General features: G+C 47.8%; 1 protein-coding gene across 1 annotated transcript; it reads left to right on the top strand.

Annotated features, from left to right (window-relative positions):
- Positions 1 to 258: 258 nt before the first annotated feature.
- On the top strand, positions 259 to 804 carry LOC131898596 (claudin-13-like). Its single transcript, XM_059249783.1, has one exon. The coding sequence runs from the start codon at positions 259 to 261 to the stop codon at positions 802 to 804; it is 546 nt and encodes a 181-aa protein (XP_059105766.1).
- The last annotated feature ends 16,741 nt before the right edge of the window (positions 805 to 17,545 follow it).

Here is a 17,545-nt window from a genome sequence, read left to right as displayed (position 1 = left end):
CAAGTGCTTTTAAAAAATAGCTGTTTATTTTAATTTCTGCCCCACACAGTGATTCTGCTAAGTTCCTACAACACCCAGGGCCCTGTGACAACTGCTGATGTCCTGCTTGCTGCCTGTGTGTCTGACTGCAGAGAGACCTGGTCCTCAGGACAGCTTGCTATTGACACGTTGAAAATCCATCCTCAGCCCTTTGAATCTTGCAGCTGAGAGTCAGATCTCCACTGTCTTCTGTGTGCTGTGTCCAGCGGAGAGAGAATCATGGGTCACCGTGAACTGGAAGCAGCCGGCTTCTCTCTGGTCTTGCTGGGCTGGCTAGTGGCCATTATCAGCTGTAGCCTGCCCTTGTGGCGTGTGATGAAAGTTTCTGAAGAGACCAGCCTTTGGGAGGGCCTATGGAACCTCTGTGATGCGGAAAGACTCCGGAACGTGAGCTGCATGCCCTACAACTCACTCCTGGTCATGCCACAGGAGCTGCGGGGGTCTCGAGTTCTAGTGGTCATCTGCATCATCATCATCTCGATGGGTTTGCTGCTGTACATGATCAGAGATAAGCTCATCACAGATGAGTCAAATATGAACAATGAAGGAAAGATCAAGATGGCGGCAAGTGGGTTGTTCCTGGGGGCTGGTCTGCTGCTGCTGGTGTCTGTGTCCTGGGTTACACACAACGTCATCATTGGCATGGACAACTCTACAAAGTTCCACCAGTGGAAACCAGAGATGGGAGCCTCAGTCTACCTGGGCTGGCTCAGCTCCCTGCTGCTTCTCCTGGGAGGGGCCCTGCTGGGAGGGACACTGCAGTAGTGCCCGGCCCCGGCTAACCATGGCCAGCCTGTCCCAGTGAGGGATCCTACAGTGTCCAGATCACTCTTTCCGAGGGCTCCCGGGAAGAGCCCTCTTCCGAGAACAACCATGTATCAGGTGGGCCAATCTGTGTTTTGGATTTCACAATCTGTAGTCAGCTCAGACCACCTTGTGACTGTTTATTATTCTCTAGCTGTTACCCCAATAAAGTCACTGGTCCCCTGAGCTGGACTGGGATGGAGTCATTTCAGGGTCTTTAATGAGCATCTGTATCGGGGCGACTGGACTTAGACTGGAGGTTAACACTGGGGTGTTAGTGCCAGAGCTGCTGATTGTTGGGGGATGGGCAAGCAGGGACTGCCCCATCCTGCCACCAGTCTGGCCCTTTCTGATACCCTCCCTAAGTCCTTGTCCCAGAGCTCCCCTCTGAACTTACTGATAGTCTGTGGCCCTGGCACATCTGTCACCTGCTTGTAGAAGATAAGCCTGGGTACTGGTAACCACCTTCCCCTGGCTGGAGGTCACTGTGGTACTATGGTAATATGTAAGTCAGTCAGCTCATGGAGAAGTATAGCCTAGTTGCGTTCATTGAGATGTAGTGTGTGTGTGTGTGTGTGTGTGTGTGTGTGTGTGTGTCTTTGTGTGTGTCTTTGTGTGTAGCAAGTTGAGATAAGGTCTCAGTCTGGCCAAGGTTGCCTTGTTGTGTAGACCAGACTAGATTATCACTCCCAGATATCCACTTGCTTCTTCCTCCTGGATTTGTAGAATTCTGATCCCAAGGAAGGGTGGGGATGGGGTCCAGGCCCTGTGCTATAGGCTGAGTGAGGGATTAGTGAGCACTGGGCTGTGCAGAGAAGTGGACTCTGAGAAGTTGGGGAAGGGTGGCCTAGTGGTTCTCCATGGATGCGGATTGCCCTACTGTCTGTGCAGAAGTTTCCAGCCAATGCAGTGAAGGAGTCCCAGCTTTGTCTCCAAGGGTCCTGAGGGATTGAGTGGACCAAACAGAAGCCACAACAGGCTGCTAAGTCTTCATTCAGAGATTAGGCCTCAATTTCAGTTTCCTGAGACTAAGCAAGCAGTTTCTGAGAGGGCCATGAACAAAAACCAGTGAATCAGTGATGCCCCTGTCAGCAGGGACAGAAAGATAGGATGCACCAAGCCTGGGCCAATGAGCAGGCCCCCACAGTCAGTAAATGCTAGGCCAGCCAGCCTCAAAAACAGCTCAAGGACAAAGCCTGGGACTTCTCCAGGCCTGACCTAAAATGGGTAGCTATAACCCCCAGCTAACCCTAGCCATTTAAAGGTTATTAACATGGTTGCAACTCACATCAACCAATCCAAATCTGTTCCTATGTCTTCTGTAGACACCAAGACCCCCATTGCTTTAGCCTGTATAAAACTCTGCCCCATTGCTATTCAGGATCTCTCCTGTCTGCTGCTGTGTCAGACAGACAGAGAGGCCCGAGTTAACTCCCAACAATAAAAAGACTCTTTGCTTTTGCCTTGGTTTTCGTCTCTCGATGGTCTTTGAGGACTCTGGGTACAACAAGATGAGCCTGTTTGACAGACATTGTGAGCCATCCTGCTGCTGAGCAGGTGACAGTCCCAGTGTTTGGAGGAACCAACATTTCCCTTCATCCTCCTCCTCCTTCCTTGTCTTTGTTCCGGATGGGGACATCCTGTGTATCTCAGGCTGCCCTGGAAGGTGTGATCATCCTGTCTCCGACTTCTCTCTGCTCAGACAGACAATGACAGTTGCCAGCTGCCATCCTCACCCTGAAGGGTTTTAGCCTTTGTTTATTTGTTTAGTTTTCTTTAAAACAACTTTTTTTTTTTTTTTTGAAACAGGTGTTCTGTGTGTATCCTTCATTGTCCTGGAACTAGTTTTGTAGACTAGGCTGGCCTGGAATCATAGATATCTACCTTGAAGGTGACCCCAAATAGTGAAGGCTTCCTCTAGAACCCTTAAGTAGGCACAAACTCAAACACTCGTTTTCACAGAGAATTCCTTTATTAAGCGAGTGGAGAAAAGTTACAGTGACTGGAGGCAGAAAGCAGCACCAATGACCTTGCAGGGGTAATTTTGAAGAGGAGAAGGGGAGGTCTGTGGTAGAATGGGCTAGGATGTGCTGGTAAAGAGATAGGGTATAAGGGAGAATGGTAAAGTGTAGCACCAGTTCTTATTGGTCTTAATAATAAAATCACAGAGTCAGATATCGGGGTAAATGCTGAAAGATCAGAGACAAAGGAGCAATCCACAACCACCTCTCACCTCTCCAACTCCTCAGCCTGAAAGGGGGGCTGAGCTCCTGTCTCCTCCTGCTGTATAGCCCTCTCTCTGCCCAGCCTTATCTCTTCTTGTCTCCACCTCCCTAGTGCTGGGATTAAAGGCCTGTGCCTCCACTGCCTGCCTGCTAGTGTCTAGTTCCAGACGCTGATCTCCAGGTCTGAGTTTTATTTATTAGAGCACAACCAAAATATCACCCCAAAAGGGATATGGGAGAGGGGGAGGGACAGAAAAAGGGTGAAGGATATTTGTCCCAGAGAGACAAAGGACTGCCTGTGTCATTGTGGAGGTTAAGGCCAGAGGATGATGAGTTCAAAGCTGACCTGTGCCATGTCACAAGAATGTGCAATATAAACAGAAGGTGGGAGTAGGGAGGCCAGAGAACATGGCAGTGTGAATTTAGTTCTACATGCCAATCACCTTCTATTTAACCCACTGGCCAGAGAATGCTCACTGGTCTAGGTCTGGGCATTTGATGACTAAGAGCTGACAAGGGAAGCTGGGGAGAAAGCAGGTTGTTTTTGCCACCTTGTCCCCTCGTGGATATAGCAATTAATAATGTGCTGTGGGATGGTCTTTCTGTATGCTGTGAGGATGTGGTGCTACTGCTGGTTAATAAAGAAGCTGTTTGGCAACACAGGTTAAGAGCCAGTTTGGAAATCCAAGCAAAGATACAGGGAGAAGTAATGTGGAGTCAGGGAGCAGCTGTGGACTGTGGGGCGGTGGGTGGAGGTGGAGGAAGATGTAATGGAACACAGGCAAGGACAGGAGACAGTCAGGGTGATACAAAGATGAATAGAAACAGGTTCATTTAAGATGAAAGAGCTTGCTAGTAAGTAGTCTGAGTCATAACCCAAGCAGTTTGTAATTAATGTAAGCCTCTGTGTGTTTATTTGGGAACGGCTGTGGGACACAGAGAAAGTTCTGGCTACAGGAGTAGACATGCTCTTTCTTTATAAATTATAATTCTACATAATATATAAATGTCCTCCATTCAAAATGTGTATATGTGTGCACCCATATAGAGGGAAGGAAGGACATTCTTTTTTTAAAAAATTAATTAATTAATTAATTTTTCTATTATCAGGTTGATACAGTATAAATTCTTATCCTAATAGTGAAATGTTTCATTGAGGCTTGTAATTGAGTAAAACCAAAACTTATTATAAGCCACAGTCATCCTAGGGTCTCCCCTGCTATTTAGCCTCCCTGGTTCTGTGGGTTGCAGTCTGATTGTTCTTTGCTTTATATCTAGTATCCACTTAAGAGTGAGTACATACCATGTTTGTCCTTCTGGGTTTGGGTTACCTCATTCAGGATGATATTTTCTAGTTCCATCCATTTGCCTGCAAATTTCATGCTGTCATCGTTTTTCTCTACTGAGTAGCACTCCATTGTGTATATGTGCCATATTTTCTTAATCCATTCTTCAGTTGACGGGCATCTAGGTTGTTTCCAGGTTCTGGCTATTACAAATAGTGCTGCTATGAACATAGTTGAGCATGTACCTTTGTGGTATGATTGAGCATTTCTTGAGTATATGCCCAAGAGTGGTATGGCTGGGTCTTGAGGTAGATTGATTCCCAATTTTCTGAGAAACCGCCATACTGATTTCCACAGTGGTTGTACAAGTTTGCATTCCCACCAACAGTGGAGGAGTGTTCCCTTTGCTCTGCATTCTCTCCAACATAGACTGTCATTAGTGTTTTTGATCATAGCCATTCTGACAGGTGTAAGGTGGTATCTCAGAGTCATTTTGATTTGCATTTCTCTGATGATTAAGGATGTTGAGCATTTCTTTAAAAATCTTTCAGCCATTTGTGATTTTTTTTTGAGAATTCTCTTTAGCCCATTTTTTAATTGGATTGTTCAGTATTTTGATGTCTAGTTTCTTGAGTTCTTTATATACTTTGGAGATCAGTCCTCTGTCAGATGTGGGGTTGGTGATGGTCTTTTCCATTCTGTAGGCTGTCTTTTCTCCCTCATGAACATCGATGCAAAAATACTCAAACAAAATATTGGCAAACCAAATCCAAGAACACATCAAAGAAATTACCCACCATGACCAAATAGGTTTCATGACAGGGATGCAAGGATGGTTCAGCATATGAAAATCTGTCGATGTAATAGACCATATAAACAAACTGAAAGAAAAACACCACATGATCATCTCACTAGATGCTGAAAAAGCCTTTGACAAAATCCAACACCCCTTCATGATACAGGTCTTAGAGAGATCAGGAATACAAGGAACATTCCTAAACATAATGAAGGCAATTTACAGCAAGCCAACAGCCACCATCAAATTAAATGGAGAGAAACTCAAAGTGATTCCACTAAAGTCAGGAACAAGACAAGGCTGTCCACTCTCCCCATATTTATTCAATATAGTACTAGAAGTTCTAGCTAGAGCAATAAGACAACAAAAGGAGATCAAAGGGATACAAATTGGAAAGGAAGAAGTCAAACTTTCACTATTTGCAGATGATATGATAGTATACATAAGTGACCCCAAAAATTCTACCAGGGAACTCCTACAGCTGATAAACTCCTTCAGTAAAGTGGCAGGATACAAGATCAACTCAAAAAAATCAGTAGCCCTCCTATACACAAATGATAAAAGGGCTGAGAAAGAAGTCAGAGAAACATCACCCTTTACAATAGCCACAAATAATATAAAATACCTTTGGATAACACTAACTAAACAAGTGAAGGACTTTTTGATAAGAACTTTAAATCTCTAAAGAAAGAAACTGAAGAAGATATCAGAAAATGGAAGGATCTCCCATGCTCATGGATAGGTAGGATTAACATAGTAAAAATGTCAGTCTTACCAAAAGCAATCTACAGATTCAGTGCAATCCCCATCAAAATCCCAACACAATTCTTCACAGACTTGGAAAGAAAAATACTCAACTTCATATGAAAAAGCAAAAGACCCAGGATAGCTAAAAGAATCCTGTAAAATAAAGCAACCTCTGGAGGCATCACCATCCCTGACCTCAAGCTCTACTATAGAGCTATAGTAATAAAAATAGCTTGGTACTGGTATAAAAACCGACATACAGACCAATGAAATTGAATTGAAGACCCTGACATTAATCCACGCACATATGAACATCTGATTTTTGACAAAGAACCCAAACTATTCAATGGAAAGAAGAAAGTATCTTCAACAAATGGTGCTGGCATAACTGGACGCCAATATGTAAAAGATTACAAATAGATCCATATCTGTCACCATGAACAAAACTCAAGTCTAAGTGGATCAAAGACCTCAACATAAATCCAGTTACACTAAATTTAATAAAAGAATAAGTAGAAAGTACTCTTGAACACATTGGCACAGGAGGGACATTCTTTCAATGATATGGACTCTTTTGCTCCAGATTCAGGCCTTCAGGGCACTTTTCTGGGCTCAGAATTCAGAGATTCAGGGCTGGTGGTACAGCTTGGAGGTTCTGAGGTCCATCTGAAAACCCTGGTAAACATGCAGCATATTCTGGCATGTGATGGTAAATCTAGTGCCAAGGAGGAAAAGACAGGTGGAGCCACAGGGCTTCCTGGCCCGGAGGTCTGCACAGATGATGAGTCCTGGTCCATTGAGAAAGTTGTCTTTAAGGAGATAGATGCCATCCAGAGGATGATGCCAGAGATAGACCTCTGGAATCCTCATGCACATCACATCTAGGCATGTACCCACAGGACAGCACACACACACACACACACACACACACACACACACACACACACACACTTTTTATGTAGGGTAGTACAGGCTGGTTCTGAGGCCACATGATCTGAAGCTCCACCCTGTGCCCCACCCCCTGTCATAGCCTCAGACTCCCTCAATCTCTATCACCAGATGCCTCTGTCAACTGCTGTCCTCACACTGCTGCCGCGGACATCTGCTTCTACAGAGGTAATTGTTGTTGGTGTGGACTGAGTCTCTGTCTGCTTTTGTATCTCTCTGCGTCCAGGGAAAGGCTTTCTCTGGACACTTGCTATGTCCATCATCAGTCCCTGGGATCCTGCAGCTCAGCCCAGATCCCCAATAACTCCCTTACCTAATTGCAGTGACTCTGGGCCATGGTTCTCATTGTCCTGCAGCAGGTGAGCACCTCTGTGGCCAGACTGGGCTGGCTGGTGGCCCTTTGGAGGTGTGTGCTACCCATGTGAAGGGTGACAATATTTCCTGAATGCCAGACAGGACTAGAATCCTATGTTAGGCGGGGTCTATGGCAAATGTACCAGGTTCACAGACAATGCAGCATGCAGTATAAAAACCATGGCTACTGGGTCACATCAGCTCAGTGCCACAGGTGTCTCAGGTCCTCATGGTCATCTGTATAATGGAATGGCTTTGCTGCTGTGTATATTTGAGGTTGAGTGTCATCATGGCTGTCTAATGACACAGGTGATGTCATGATTGTGAGGAGGGTGGGTGTCATGATCCTGGGGCTGGCCTGCAGCCAATGGTGCCCATGTCCTGGAGAACACACAACTTCATCTATGGCTGCTCCAATGCACTCTTGGGCTCCCTGCAGAAAGCAGAGTAGGGTGTCTGGCTCTACCCAGGCTGATGCAGCTCCACGCTGCTGATGCTTGGAGGAGCCCTGCCCTTGTGGAAGGCCCCGGCTGAGAAGGAATTGCTCAGTCCCAGGATCAGCCCTGGATCCTCCACCCAGCAGGAGAGCAGAAGGGGGGCCTCTGTCTACATGTCGCCCTGTTTATCCTTGAGATCAACTCAGACTATGTTCTAGTGTGCCTGAGTGCTCTTTCTTTCTCTCTTCCTCCCTCCCTCTTTCCCTCCCTCTCTCTCCTTCTTCCTCCACCCTTTCTGACAGTGTTACTCTGTCCTAACTGCCCTTAACTCATTCTGTATACAGGCTTACCTGGACCTTACAGAGATAGACTGCCTCTGCCTCCCAAGTGCTGGGATTAAAGGTGTTTGTACCTCCATCCAGACAGTTTGCCTCTCTGTCTGTCATAAAACACTGACACAAAACAACCTGGGCATAGAAAGGGCTTATTTTTTCCCACAGGATGCAGTCCATCATGGCGAGGATGTCATGGGGCAGGAGCATGAGGCAGGCGGTCACATCACATCGACAGTCAGGAAGCAGAGAGAGGTGATGCTGGGGCTCAGTCACTTTCTACTTTCCATTCATCTGGGACCCCAAACCATAGAATGGTGCTGCATACTGGGTGAGGATTCTCATCTCAGTTACCCAGTCTAGGAATTCTCTCAGATATTCTCAGAGGTTTGTTTCCATGGTGATTCTACATCCTGATAAGTTGACAAGATGGAACCTCACATCAGATATAGCAGTGCATGGGACCACAGGAGGTCTCTGTTTGGTGTGCAGCTGACCAATGTTCTTTTTCTGTATTGTGTCCTCAGATCCCCAGAACTCAGTAACCTAGGATGGCTTAGGCAATTAGGAGGGTTGTCACCTGACTTCCCAGAATCCTGGCCAGCTATTCTAGCCTAATTGGTGAACTGGAGGCCATTGAGGGACCTCATCTCAAAGGTGGTGGATAGAGTTCCTGAAGATGACAACAGAGGTTGTCCTCTGTGTCCACACTCTTGTGTCCACCTGTGTTTGAAGACACACAGAAACATGTACCCACACACATGAATATGCACACACACATGAATATGCACACACATCAATATGCACACACACATTAAAAAGAGTACAGAGATCTGATCCCCTGAGGCCTGTGCACTGAAACTCCCCCCTCTCCCCATCCTCTGCCAAATCCCATATCAGCTGAACCTATTTCACCAGGACGCTGTGTCAACTGCTGAGGTCCCTCCTGTTGGTGACATGTCTGACTCTATAGTGACCCTCATTTCTGTTGCTGGTTCTCAGGACAGCTCACTGTGGACGTGTTGAAAATCCATCTTCAGCCATTGAAATCCTGCAGCTGGGAGTCAGATCCCCTCTGTCCTCTGTGTCCTGTGTCCAGCAGACTATGAGCCATGGGTCACCAGGAACTGGAAACAGCCAGCTTCTCTCTGGCCCTGCTGGGCTGGCTAGTGGCCATTATCAGCTGTGTCCTGCCCTTGTGGCGTGTGATAAAAGTTTCTGAAGAGACCAGCATTTGGGAGGGTTTGTGGAAATTGTGTGAGGCTGAAGGACTCATAATCTCGAGGTGCATGCCCTACGACACAAACCCAGTACTGCCTCTGGACCTGCAGGGGTCTCGAGTTCTGGTGGTCATCTGCATCATCGTCACCTGCCTGGGTCTGCTGCTGTACATGATCGGGGATGAACGCATGTCATGTGTGTCAAATATGAATGATGAAGTAAAGATCAAGTTGGCGGCAAGTGGGTTGTTCCTGGGGGCTGGTCTGCTGCTGCTGGTGCCTCTGACCTGGGTAACACACAGTGTCATGGCCAACTCCCAAATGGTCGTCCCATGGAAATCAAGGATGGGAACCTCACTCTACCTGGGCTGGCTCAGCTCCCTGCTGCTTCTGCTGGGAGGGGTCCTTCTGGTAAAGGCCCTCTTGTGGTACCTGGCCCCAACTAACCATGACTAGCCCAGTCCCAGTGAGGGATCCTAAAATATCCAGCCTAGTCATTCAGTGGAATCAAACAATGACCAGACAAGACTTTCTGAGGGTTCCAGGGAAGGGCTCTCTTCAGACAACAACAATGCATACGGTGGGCCAGTCTCTGTGTTTTGGATTTGTTCATCTGTAGACAGCCCAGATCACCTTGTGACCTATTCTGTAGCTGTTTCCCTCTGACTGAAACACCTTTGGCCTGAGGGAAGAAGGAGAACCAGGAAGCTCTAAACCTCGAGTGCCCTCCTCAGTCTCAGGGAACTAGTGCTGGGGATACAAGGGGAGAGAAAACTCCTCCATGGACCTGGCTGCAAACTGGCCCAGGGGACCTCCTGGATGCAGCTGTCATGAGTCAGCACACTGTTGTGGTGCATTTCCTGTGGATGCAGCTGATGAGTCACCCATGAACATGGGACCCCAATAAAGTCACTGGTCCCCTAAGCTGGACTGGGATGGAGTCATTTCAGCGTCTGCAGTGACTATCTGCGTCTGGGTTACTAGATTCAGACTGAAGGTTAACACTAGGTTGTTAGTGCCAACTGCTGGCTGTTGGGGTCTGGGCAAGCAGAGACTGAACCTGGCTGCCACCTGCATGGCCCCCTCTGATACCCTTCCTAAGTCCTTTTCCCAGAGCTCCCCTCTCAAATTACTGATAGTCTGTGGCCCTGGCACGTCTGCCGCCTGCTTACAGAAGATAAGGCTGGATAATGGTAACCACCTTCCCCTGGCTGGAGGTCACTGTGGTGCTATGGTAACATGTAAGTCAGCCCATGGAGAAGTATAGCCTGGCTAAGTTTATTGAGATGGAGTGTGTGTGTTTGTGTGTATGTGTGTGTGTGTGTGTGTGTGTGTGTGTGTGTGTGTGTGTGACCAAGGACTGTGTCAGGTGTCCCTATAATTCAAATTTCCCACTGTTTCCTGAGATGAGGTCTCTTTAGCACCCACCAGTTAGGCCTGCTTGACCAGCCAAGAATCTATAGTCTCCTGCTGTGTGTTTCTCTCTAGAGCACGGATGACAGGTGTGTGCCCCACACCAGTGTTTCACAGGGGTGCTGCATCTGAACTCAGGTCCTCATGCTGTAACAACTGCTCCATCTGCCATCCCCTCAGATGGACACTGACCTGGAATTACACTTGTCCCCTCAGATGGACACTGACCTGGAATTACACTTGTCCCCTCAGATGGACACTGACCTGGAATTACACTTGTCCCCATAGACCTTGGCCCAGTCTCTCACCCCCTCCTCCTCATATTTCCTCTGTCTAAACCATGCTTTTCTGCCACAGTGCTGCCTCAGGTGTGGTCAGGGCTGCCCAGCACAGCTGTGGCTTTCCTCAGAGGCTCCCACTGTGTGTGTTCTGGAGCAGGGGATGGCTGTGTGTGGAAAGGCAGGGCTGGGTGTTCCACATCGGCTGAGTGACTCCTGTGAACTCGGGGGTCTTTGTTTCTCTTCCTGTTGCTGACACAATATGTCTCCCAGAGGCGACTTCAGGAGGGAAGAAAGGGTCCATTTTGACTCACAATTGAGGACACAACAGAGAAAGTGTGGGAACAGGAGTGTGAGGCGGCTTGTCACACTCCATCTGCAGTCAGGGAGGAGAGGGAGATGGATGCTGGGGCTCAGCTTGTCTCCATTGATTTTCAGTGTGTGCGCACGCACAAGTGTAGCAGGTTGAGACAGGGAGGGTCTCAATATATGGCCAACATTGCCTCGGGCCTTGTTGTGTAGACCAGACTAGATTATTACTCTCAGATATCCACTTGCCTCTTCCTCTTGTATTTGTAGAATTCTGATCCCAAGGAAGGGTGGGGGTGGCCCCAGGCCCTGGGCTAGAGCCTGAGTGAGGGATTAGTGAGCACTGGGCTGTGCAGAGGAGTGGACTCTGAGAAGTTGGGGAAAGGTGGCCTTGGGTCCTCCATGGAATCGGATTGCCCTACTGTCTGTGCAGAAGTTTCCAGCTGATGCAGTGAAGGGGTCCCAGCTCTTGGCTCCTAGGGTCCTAAGAGATTGAGAGAACCAGGCAGACACCACAACAGACTGCTCAGTCTTCTCTCAGAGACCAGGCCTCAATTTCAGTTTCCTGGGACTGAGCAAGCAGTTTCTGGGAGGGCCATGAACAAAAGACAATCACTGATGCCCTGTCAGCAGGGACAGGGAGATAGGATGCACCAAGCCTGGGCCACTGAGCCAGCCCCCACAGTCAGTACCTGCTAGGCCAGCCAGCCTCAACAGCAGCTCAAGGAGAAAGCCTGAGACTTGTCCAGTCCTGCCCAAAAATGGGTAACTGTAACCCCCACCAAAACATAGCCAATTAAAAGTTACTAACATGATTGCTACTCACATAAACCAGTCCAAATCTGTTTCTATGTAGTCTGTAGACCCTACGACCTGCCCATTGCTTTACCCTGTAAAAACCCTGCCCCATTGCTATTCAGGATTTCTCCTTCTCTCCTGCTTCATCAGACAGACAGAGAGGCCCGAGTTAATCACAACAATAAAAAGACCCTTTGCTTTTGCATTGGATTTGGTCTTTTGATGGTCTTTGGGGACTCTGGGTACAACAAGATGAGCCTGTTTAACAGACACTGTGAGCCATCCTGCTGCTGAGCAGGTGACAGTCCCAGTGTTTGGAGGAACCCATCCTCTCCCTTTATCTTCCTCCTCCTTCCTTGTCTTTGTTCCCCATGGGGACATCCTGTGTATTTCAGGCTGCCCTGGAAGGTGTGGTCATCCTGTCTCAGACCTCTCTGTGCTCAGAGAATCACAGTTTTCAGCCACCATCCTCACTCTGAGGGGTTTTGGCTTTTATTTGTTTGTGTTTATTTTTTTTTAAAAATTTTGAAACAAGGTTTCTGTGTGTATCGTTCCTTACCCTGCAACTCGTTTTTTAAACCAGGCTGATTGGGATCATAGAGATCTGCCTTGTCGGACACCCCTGAATAGTGGGGCTTCCTCCAGGACCCTGGAATCGACACAAACCACACTCAAACACCTGTTTTCACAGAGAGATCATTTATTAAGTGGGGAAGAAAAGTTAAAGTGTCTGCTTTCTGACTCTGGCAGAAAACAATAGCAAATGGCCTTGCAGGTGTAATTTTTGAGAGGAGGAAAATGGGAGGTCTGTGGTAGAATGGGCTACGATGTGGTGGTAAAGGAGACAGGGTATGAGGAAGAAGGGGGAATTGTCGTGTTAGTTCTAATAGGTCTCAATAATAAAAACCTGGAGTCAGATATCGGGGTAAATGCTCAAAGATCAGTGAGACAAAGGAGCAAGACAAAGTCATATCGCACGTCACGTCACCAATTCCTCAGCCTAAAGTGGAGCCAAGCTTCTGTCTCCTCCTGCCTTATATTCCTCTCTCTGCCCAGCCATATCACTTCCTTTCTCCACATTCCTAATGCTGGGATTAAAGGTCTGTGACCCCCAAACGCTTGGATTAGAGGCATGAGACCCCAAGTGCTGGGATTAAAGGTGTGCCGCCACTGCCTGGCCTCTAGTGGTTGGCTGCACACTCTGCCCTCCAGGCCAGCTTTATTTATTAGAGCACAACAAACTATTACCATAAATGGGACATCGGAGAAGGGGGAGAGGACAAGGAAAAGGGGGAAGGGACATTGTCCCAGAGAGACAAAGGACTGCCTCTGTATAGAGGGGAGACAGAGGTGGCCCATAGGAAAATGGGAGTTTATAAAGGTAGATTGGGAAAACCCGAGATAGGATGAGGTGTTTAAATTTAATTGGGCATGTTAATCAGGTGAACCAAAGGGGTTCTTGATTGCTGGACTTTGGTAGTTAGCCTCAGGAACAGGAAGTGGCCAAATAAGTAAAAGACCTGGTGGCTAGTTTATGGAATACAATCTAACAGTTTTCTATAAGGCAGAGGGAATGGTGGAGAAGGGCAAGGCCTGCCAGAGCCACATGCTGAGTGGGCTGGACTCCCTTCACACCTCCTCCAGCCTTCCCGTGCCGGGATTAAAGGTGAGTGTCACAGGACCCAGCATATTTTAGTTTCAGTTTGGTAGAAAGGATGCCATGCTCAGGCTGGCCTTGAACTAACAAAGATCTGGCTGCCTCTGTCCCCAAGGCAGCCAACTGCCTCCAGGTATTGTGCTGACCATACCTACTCCACTCACAACAGGCAGGGCTTTTCATTGGCCTGGAGCTTGTGGATTCAGCCATATGGTTTGGACACTCCATACCAGTATCTTCTGGTCCCCACCTTCACAGTGCCCAGATGACAATCCCACTCTGCTACACCTCACTTTTTAAATGTAGGTTCTGTGATCAAACTCACATGGTCATGCCTGCATGCTGTGTTCTAGTTTACTCTTTGTTAGGGAGATAAACACCATGAGCAAAGCAAGTTGGGAAAGAAAAGTGTCTTTTTCTTCAGCTTATGGGGAGGATGCTGGAAGCAGGAACTGAAGCAGAGACCGTGAGGTACATCTCTTCCTGGCTTGTTCCCTTTCTTATACAACTCAGGCCCACGTGTCTAAAGATAGTACTGTCCTAAGTGGGCTGGGCCCTCCCATGTCAATTAATAGCCCTGAAAATGCCCCACAGCTCTGCCCAGAGAACGACCTGATGGAGTCAATTCTTCAGGTGAGGATCCCTCTTTCCAGGTGTCAAGTTGAAAACCTTGATTAGCTATGAGTTGTGGGAAGCATTTGACTGGCTGAGCTATCTGCTTCAGGTTTTCTGTCTTTATCTGTCTGTCTCTACTTGTCTCTGTGTGTCTGTGTGTCCCGGTTATTTTATTTTTATTTACTGATTTATTCAATCTTTTTTTTATTTGTTTATTGTCTTCTTGATGCAAGCTAGCGTCATTAGGGAAGAGGGACTCGCAATTGAGAATGTGTCTCCATAAGATTGGATTCTAAACATGGATGTCAGGAATTCTCTCCACTGTGAATGGTAGCATCCCTAGGCAGGTAGTGCTGGGTTGTATAAGAGGTCAGACTGAGTGTAGTGTTTCCCCATACCTTCTGCTCAGTCCTCCCCTGGCTTCCCACAGTGGATTGTGACCAGCGACACATAACCCTGACAACCCCTTTCCTCCATCACAGCAGTAGAAACTCTAAGACACTCTGTCTTCGTCTGTCTCTGGGTGTCCCACATTACCTCAGTGTTGCCTGGTACTGGGCACTTTTGTCCCCGGGGCACATTTGGTGTGGGAAGTGTACAGCAGGCTTTGAGGAAACCCTGATTTTTGAGGGCAGCATCACATTCCATTTGGAATCTGTTCTAGATAATGGGTGTGAGGAGAGTGTGTGGGGACAACTTCAGCTCCCACTGGACATGAATGAATGAATGAATGAATGAACGTTGCCTGGCAGGTCCCTCAGGAGAGGACACGCTCAGGTCCAATGTAGAAAACAGAATGGTCAATGTGGTCTGGGGTCAGTGATGCCATCAGGGACCCAGCCATGTCACTGTTTTTCTCTGTCACCTCTGCTCCCAAGCCTTGGTGCCCAGTCTGTCAGCTCATCATGCTGGACACTTCTTTACAGGACAAAGGGGACAATCTGGGACCTTAGTGTAATATACCTGAGCATCATCATTGTGGAGGTCAAGGAGAAAAGACAGTAAGTTCAACGCTGACCTGTGTTATGTCACTGGAGTGTGCCATTAAAAATGTAAGGAGGGAGTAGGGAGGACAGAGACCTTGACAATGTGAATCTAGTCCTACCTGTCAATCACCGTGCGGAGTCTTCTACTGCAACCCATTGGCCAGGGAATGGTCACTGGTCCAGCGTGGGCATGAGCTGGCCATGCACAGAGCAGGGAAGCTGGGGACAGAGCAGTCTGTTTTTCCAAACTTGTCTCTACTTAGGTCAAAAATTAGAAGTAGGGAGGATCTATTTTACTCAATTATTACTTTATACTATAAATATTTATATAAATAAGTTATACATAATGTGTGTATGTGGGCACCCATATGGAGGGAAGAAAGGAGCTTCTTTTAATAATGTGGAGTCTTTTGCTGTAGATTGGGCATATAGGGGACTCTGCTGTTCTGGGCTCTGAATACAGAGACCAAGGTTTGGGGTAGACCTTGGAGGACCTGATATCAATCTGAAAACCCTGGTAAACATGCAGCACATTCTGGCATGTGATGGTAAATCTAGTGTCAAAGGGAAAAGACAGGTGGAGCCACAGGGCTTCCTGGGCAGGAGGTCTGCACAGTTGATGAGGCCTGGTCCATTGAGAAACTTGTCTTTAAGGAGATAGTGGCATCCTGAGGATAATGTCAGAAGTAGTCCTCTGGTCTCCTCATGCACATTCCTTCTAGGCATGCACACACACACACACACACACACACACACACACACACACACACAAACACAGGCACACACAGTTTTTTCATAAACTAGTACAGGCTGATTCTGAGGCCACATGATATGAAGCTCCACCCTGTGCCCCACCCCCTGTCATAGCCTCAGACTCCCTCAATCTCTATCACCAGATGCCTCTGTCAACTGCTGTCCTCACACTGCTGGCCCGGACATCTGCTTCTACAGAGGTAATTATTGTTGGTGTGGACTGAGTCTCTGTCTGCTTTTGTATCTCTCTGCCTCCAGGGAAAGGCTTTCTCTGGACACTTGCTGTGTCCATCATCAGTCCTTGGGATCCTGAAGCTCAGCCCAGATCCCCACTGTCTCCCTTTCCTAACTGCAGTGACTCTGGGCCGTGGTTCTCAAGACCCTGCAGCAGGTGAGAATCTCTGTGGACAGACTGGGCTGGCTGGTGGCCCTTTGGAGCTGTGTGCTACCATGTGAAGGGTGACAATATTTCTTGAATGTGAGACAGGGTAGAATCGTATGTTAGGCGGGGTCTATGACAAATGTACCAGGTTCACAGACTATGTAGCATGCAGTAGAAAGACCATGGCTACCTGGTCACATCAGCTCAGCCCACAGGTGTCTCAGGTCCTCATGGTCATCTGTATAATGGAATGGGTTTGCTGTTGTGTATGTTTGAGGTTGAGTGTCAACATGGCTGCCTAATGACAGAGGTGATGTCATGATTGTGAGGAGGGTGGGTGCCTTGATTTTGGTGCTGACCTGCAGCCAATGGTATCCATGTCCTGGAGAACACACAACTTCATCTGTGGCTGCTCCAATGCACTCTTGGGCTCCCTGCAGAAAGCAGAATAGGGTGTCTTGCTCTACTCAGGCTGGGCCAGCTCCCTGATGCTGTAGTTTGGAGGAGCCCTGTCTTTGTGGAAGGCCCCAGTTGAGAATGAATTGTTCAGTCCCAACAGCAGACCTGGCTTCCTCCACCCAGCAGGAGAGCAGAATGTGGGCCTCTGTGTACAAGTTGTCTCTGTTTATCCTTGAACTCAGCTCAGACTATGTTCTAGTGTGACTGAGTACTTTCTTTCTCTCTTCATCTTTCCCTCCCTCTTTCTCCTTCTCCCCCACCCTCTCTGACAGTGTTACTCTGTCCTAGCTGATCCATAACTCAATCTGTACACAAAGCTAGCCTGGACCTCACGCAGATATACCTGTCTCTCCCTCCCAAGTGCTGGGATTAAAGGTGTTTGCACCACCATCCAGACAGTTTGCCTCTCTGTCTGCCAAAAAACGCTGAATCAAAACAACCTGGCAAAGAAAGGGCTTATTTGTCCTCCAGGATGCAGTCCATCATGGCGAGGATATCGGGGGTAGGAGCATGAGGCAGGAAGTCACATCACATCCACAGTCAGGAAGCAGAGAGAGGTGATGCTGGGGCTCAGTCACTTTCTACTTTCCATTCATCTGGGACCCCAAACCATAGAATGCTGCTGCGCACGGGGTGAGGATTCTCACCTCAGTATCCCAGTCTAGGAATTCTCTCAGATATTCCCAGAGATTTGTTTCCATGCTGAC

The sequence above is a fragment of the Peromyscus eremicus genome, chromosome 23 (genome assembly GCF_949786415.1).
Source record: "Peromyscus eremicus chromosome 23, PerEre_H2_v1, whole genome shotgun sequence".
NCBI classification, from domain to species: domain Eukaryota; kingdom Metazoa; phylum Chordata; class Mammalia; order Rodentia; family Cricetidae; genus Peromyscus; species Peromyscus eremicus.
The sequence above is the reverse complement of the archived record's forward strand: the minus strand, read 5'-3'. Positions and strand labels throughout refer to the sequence as shown.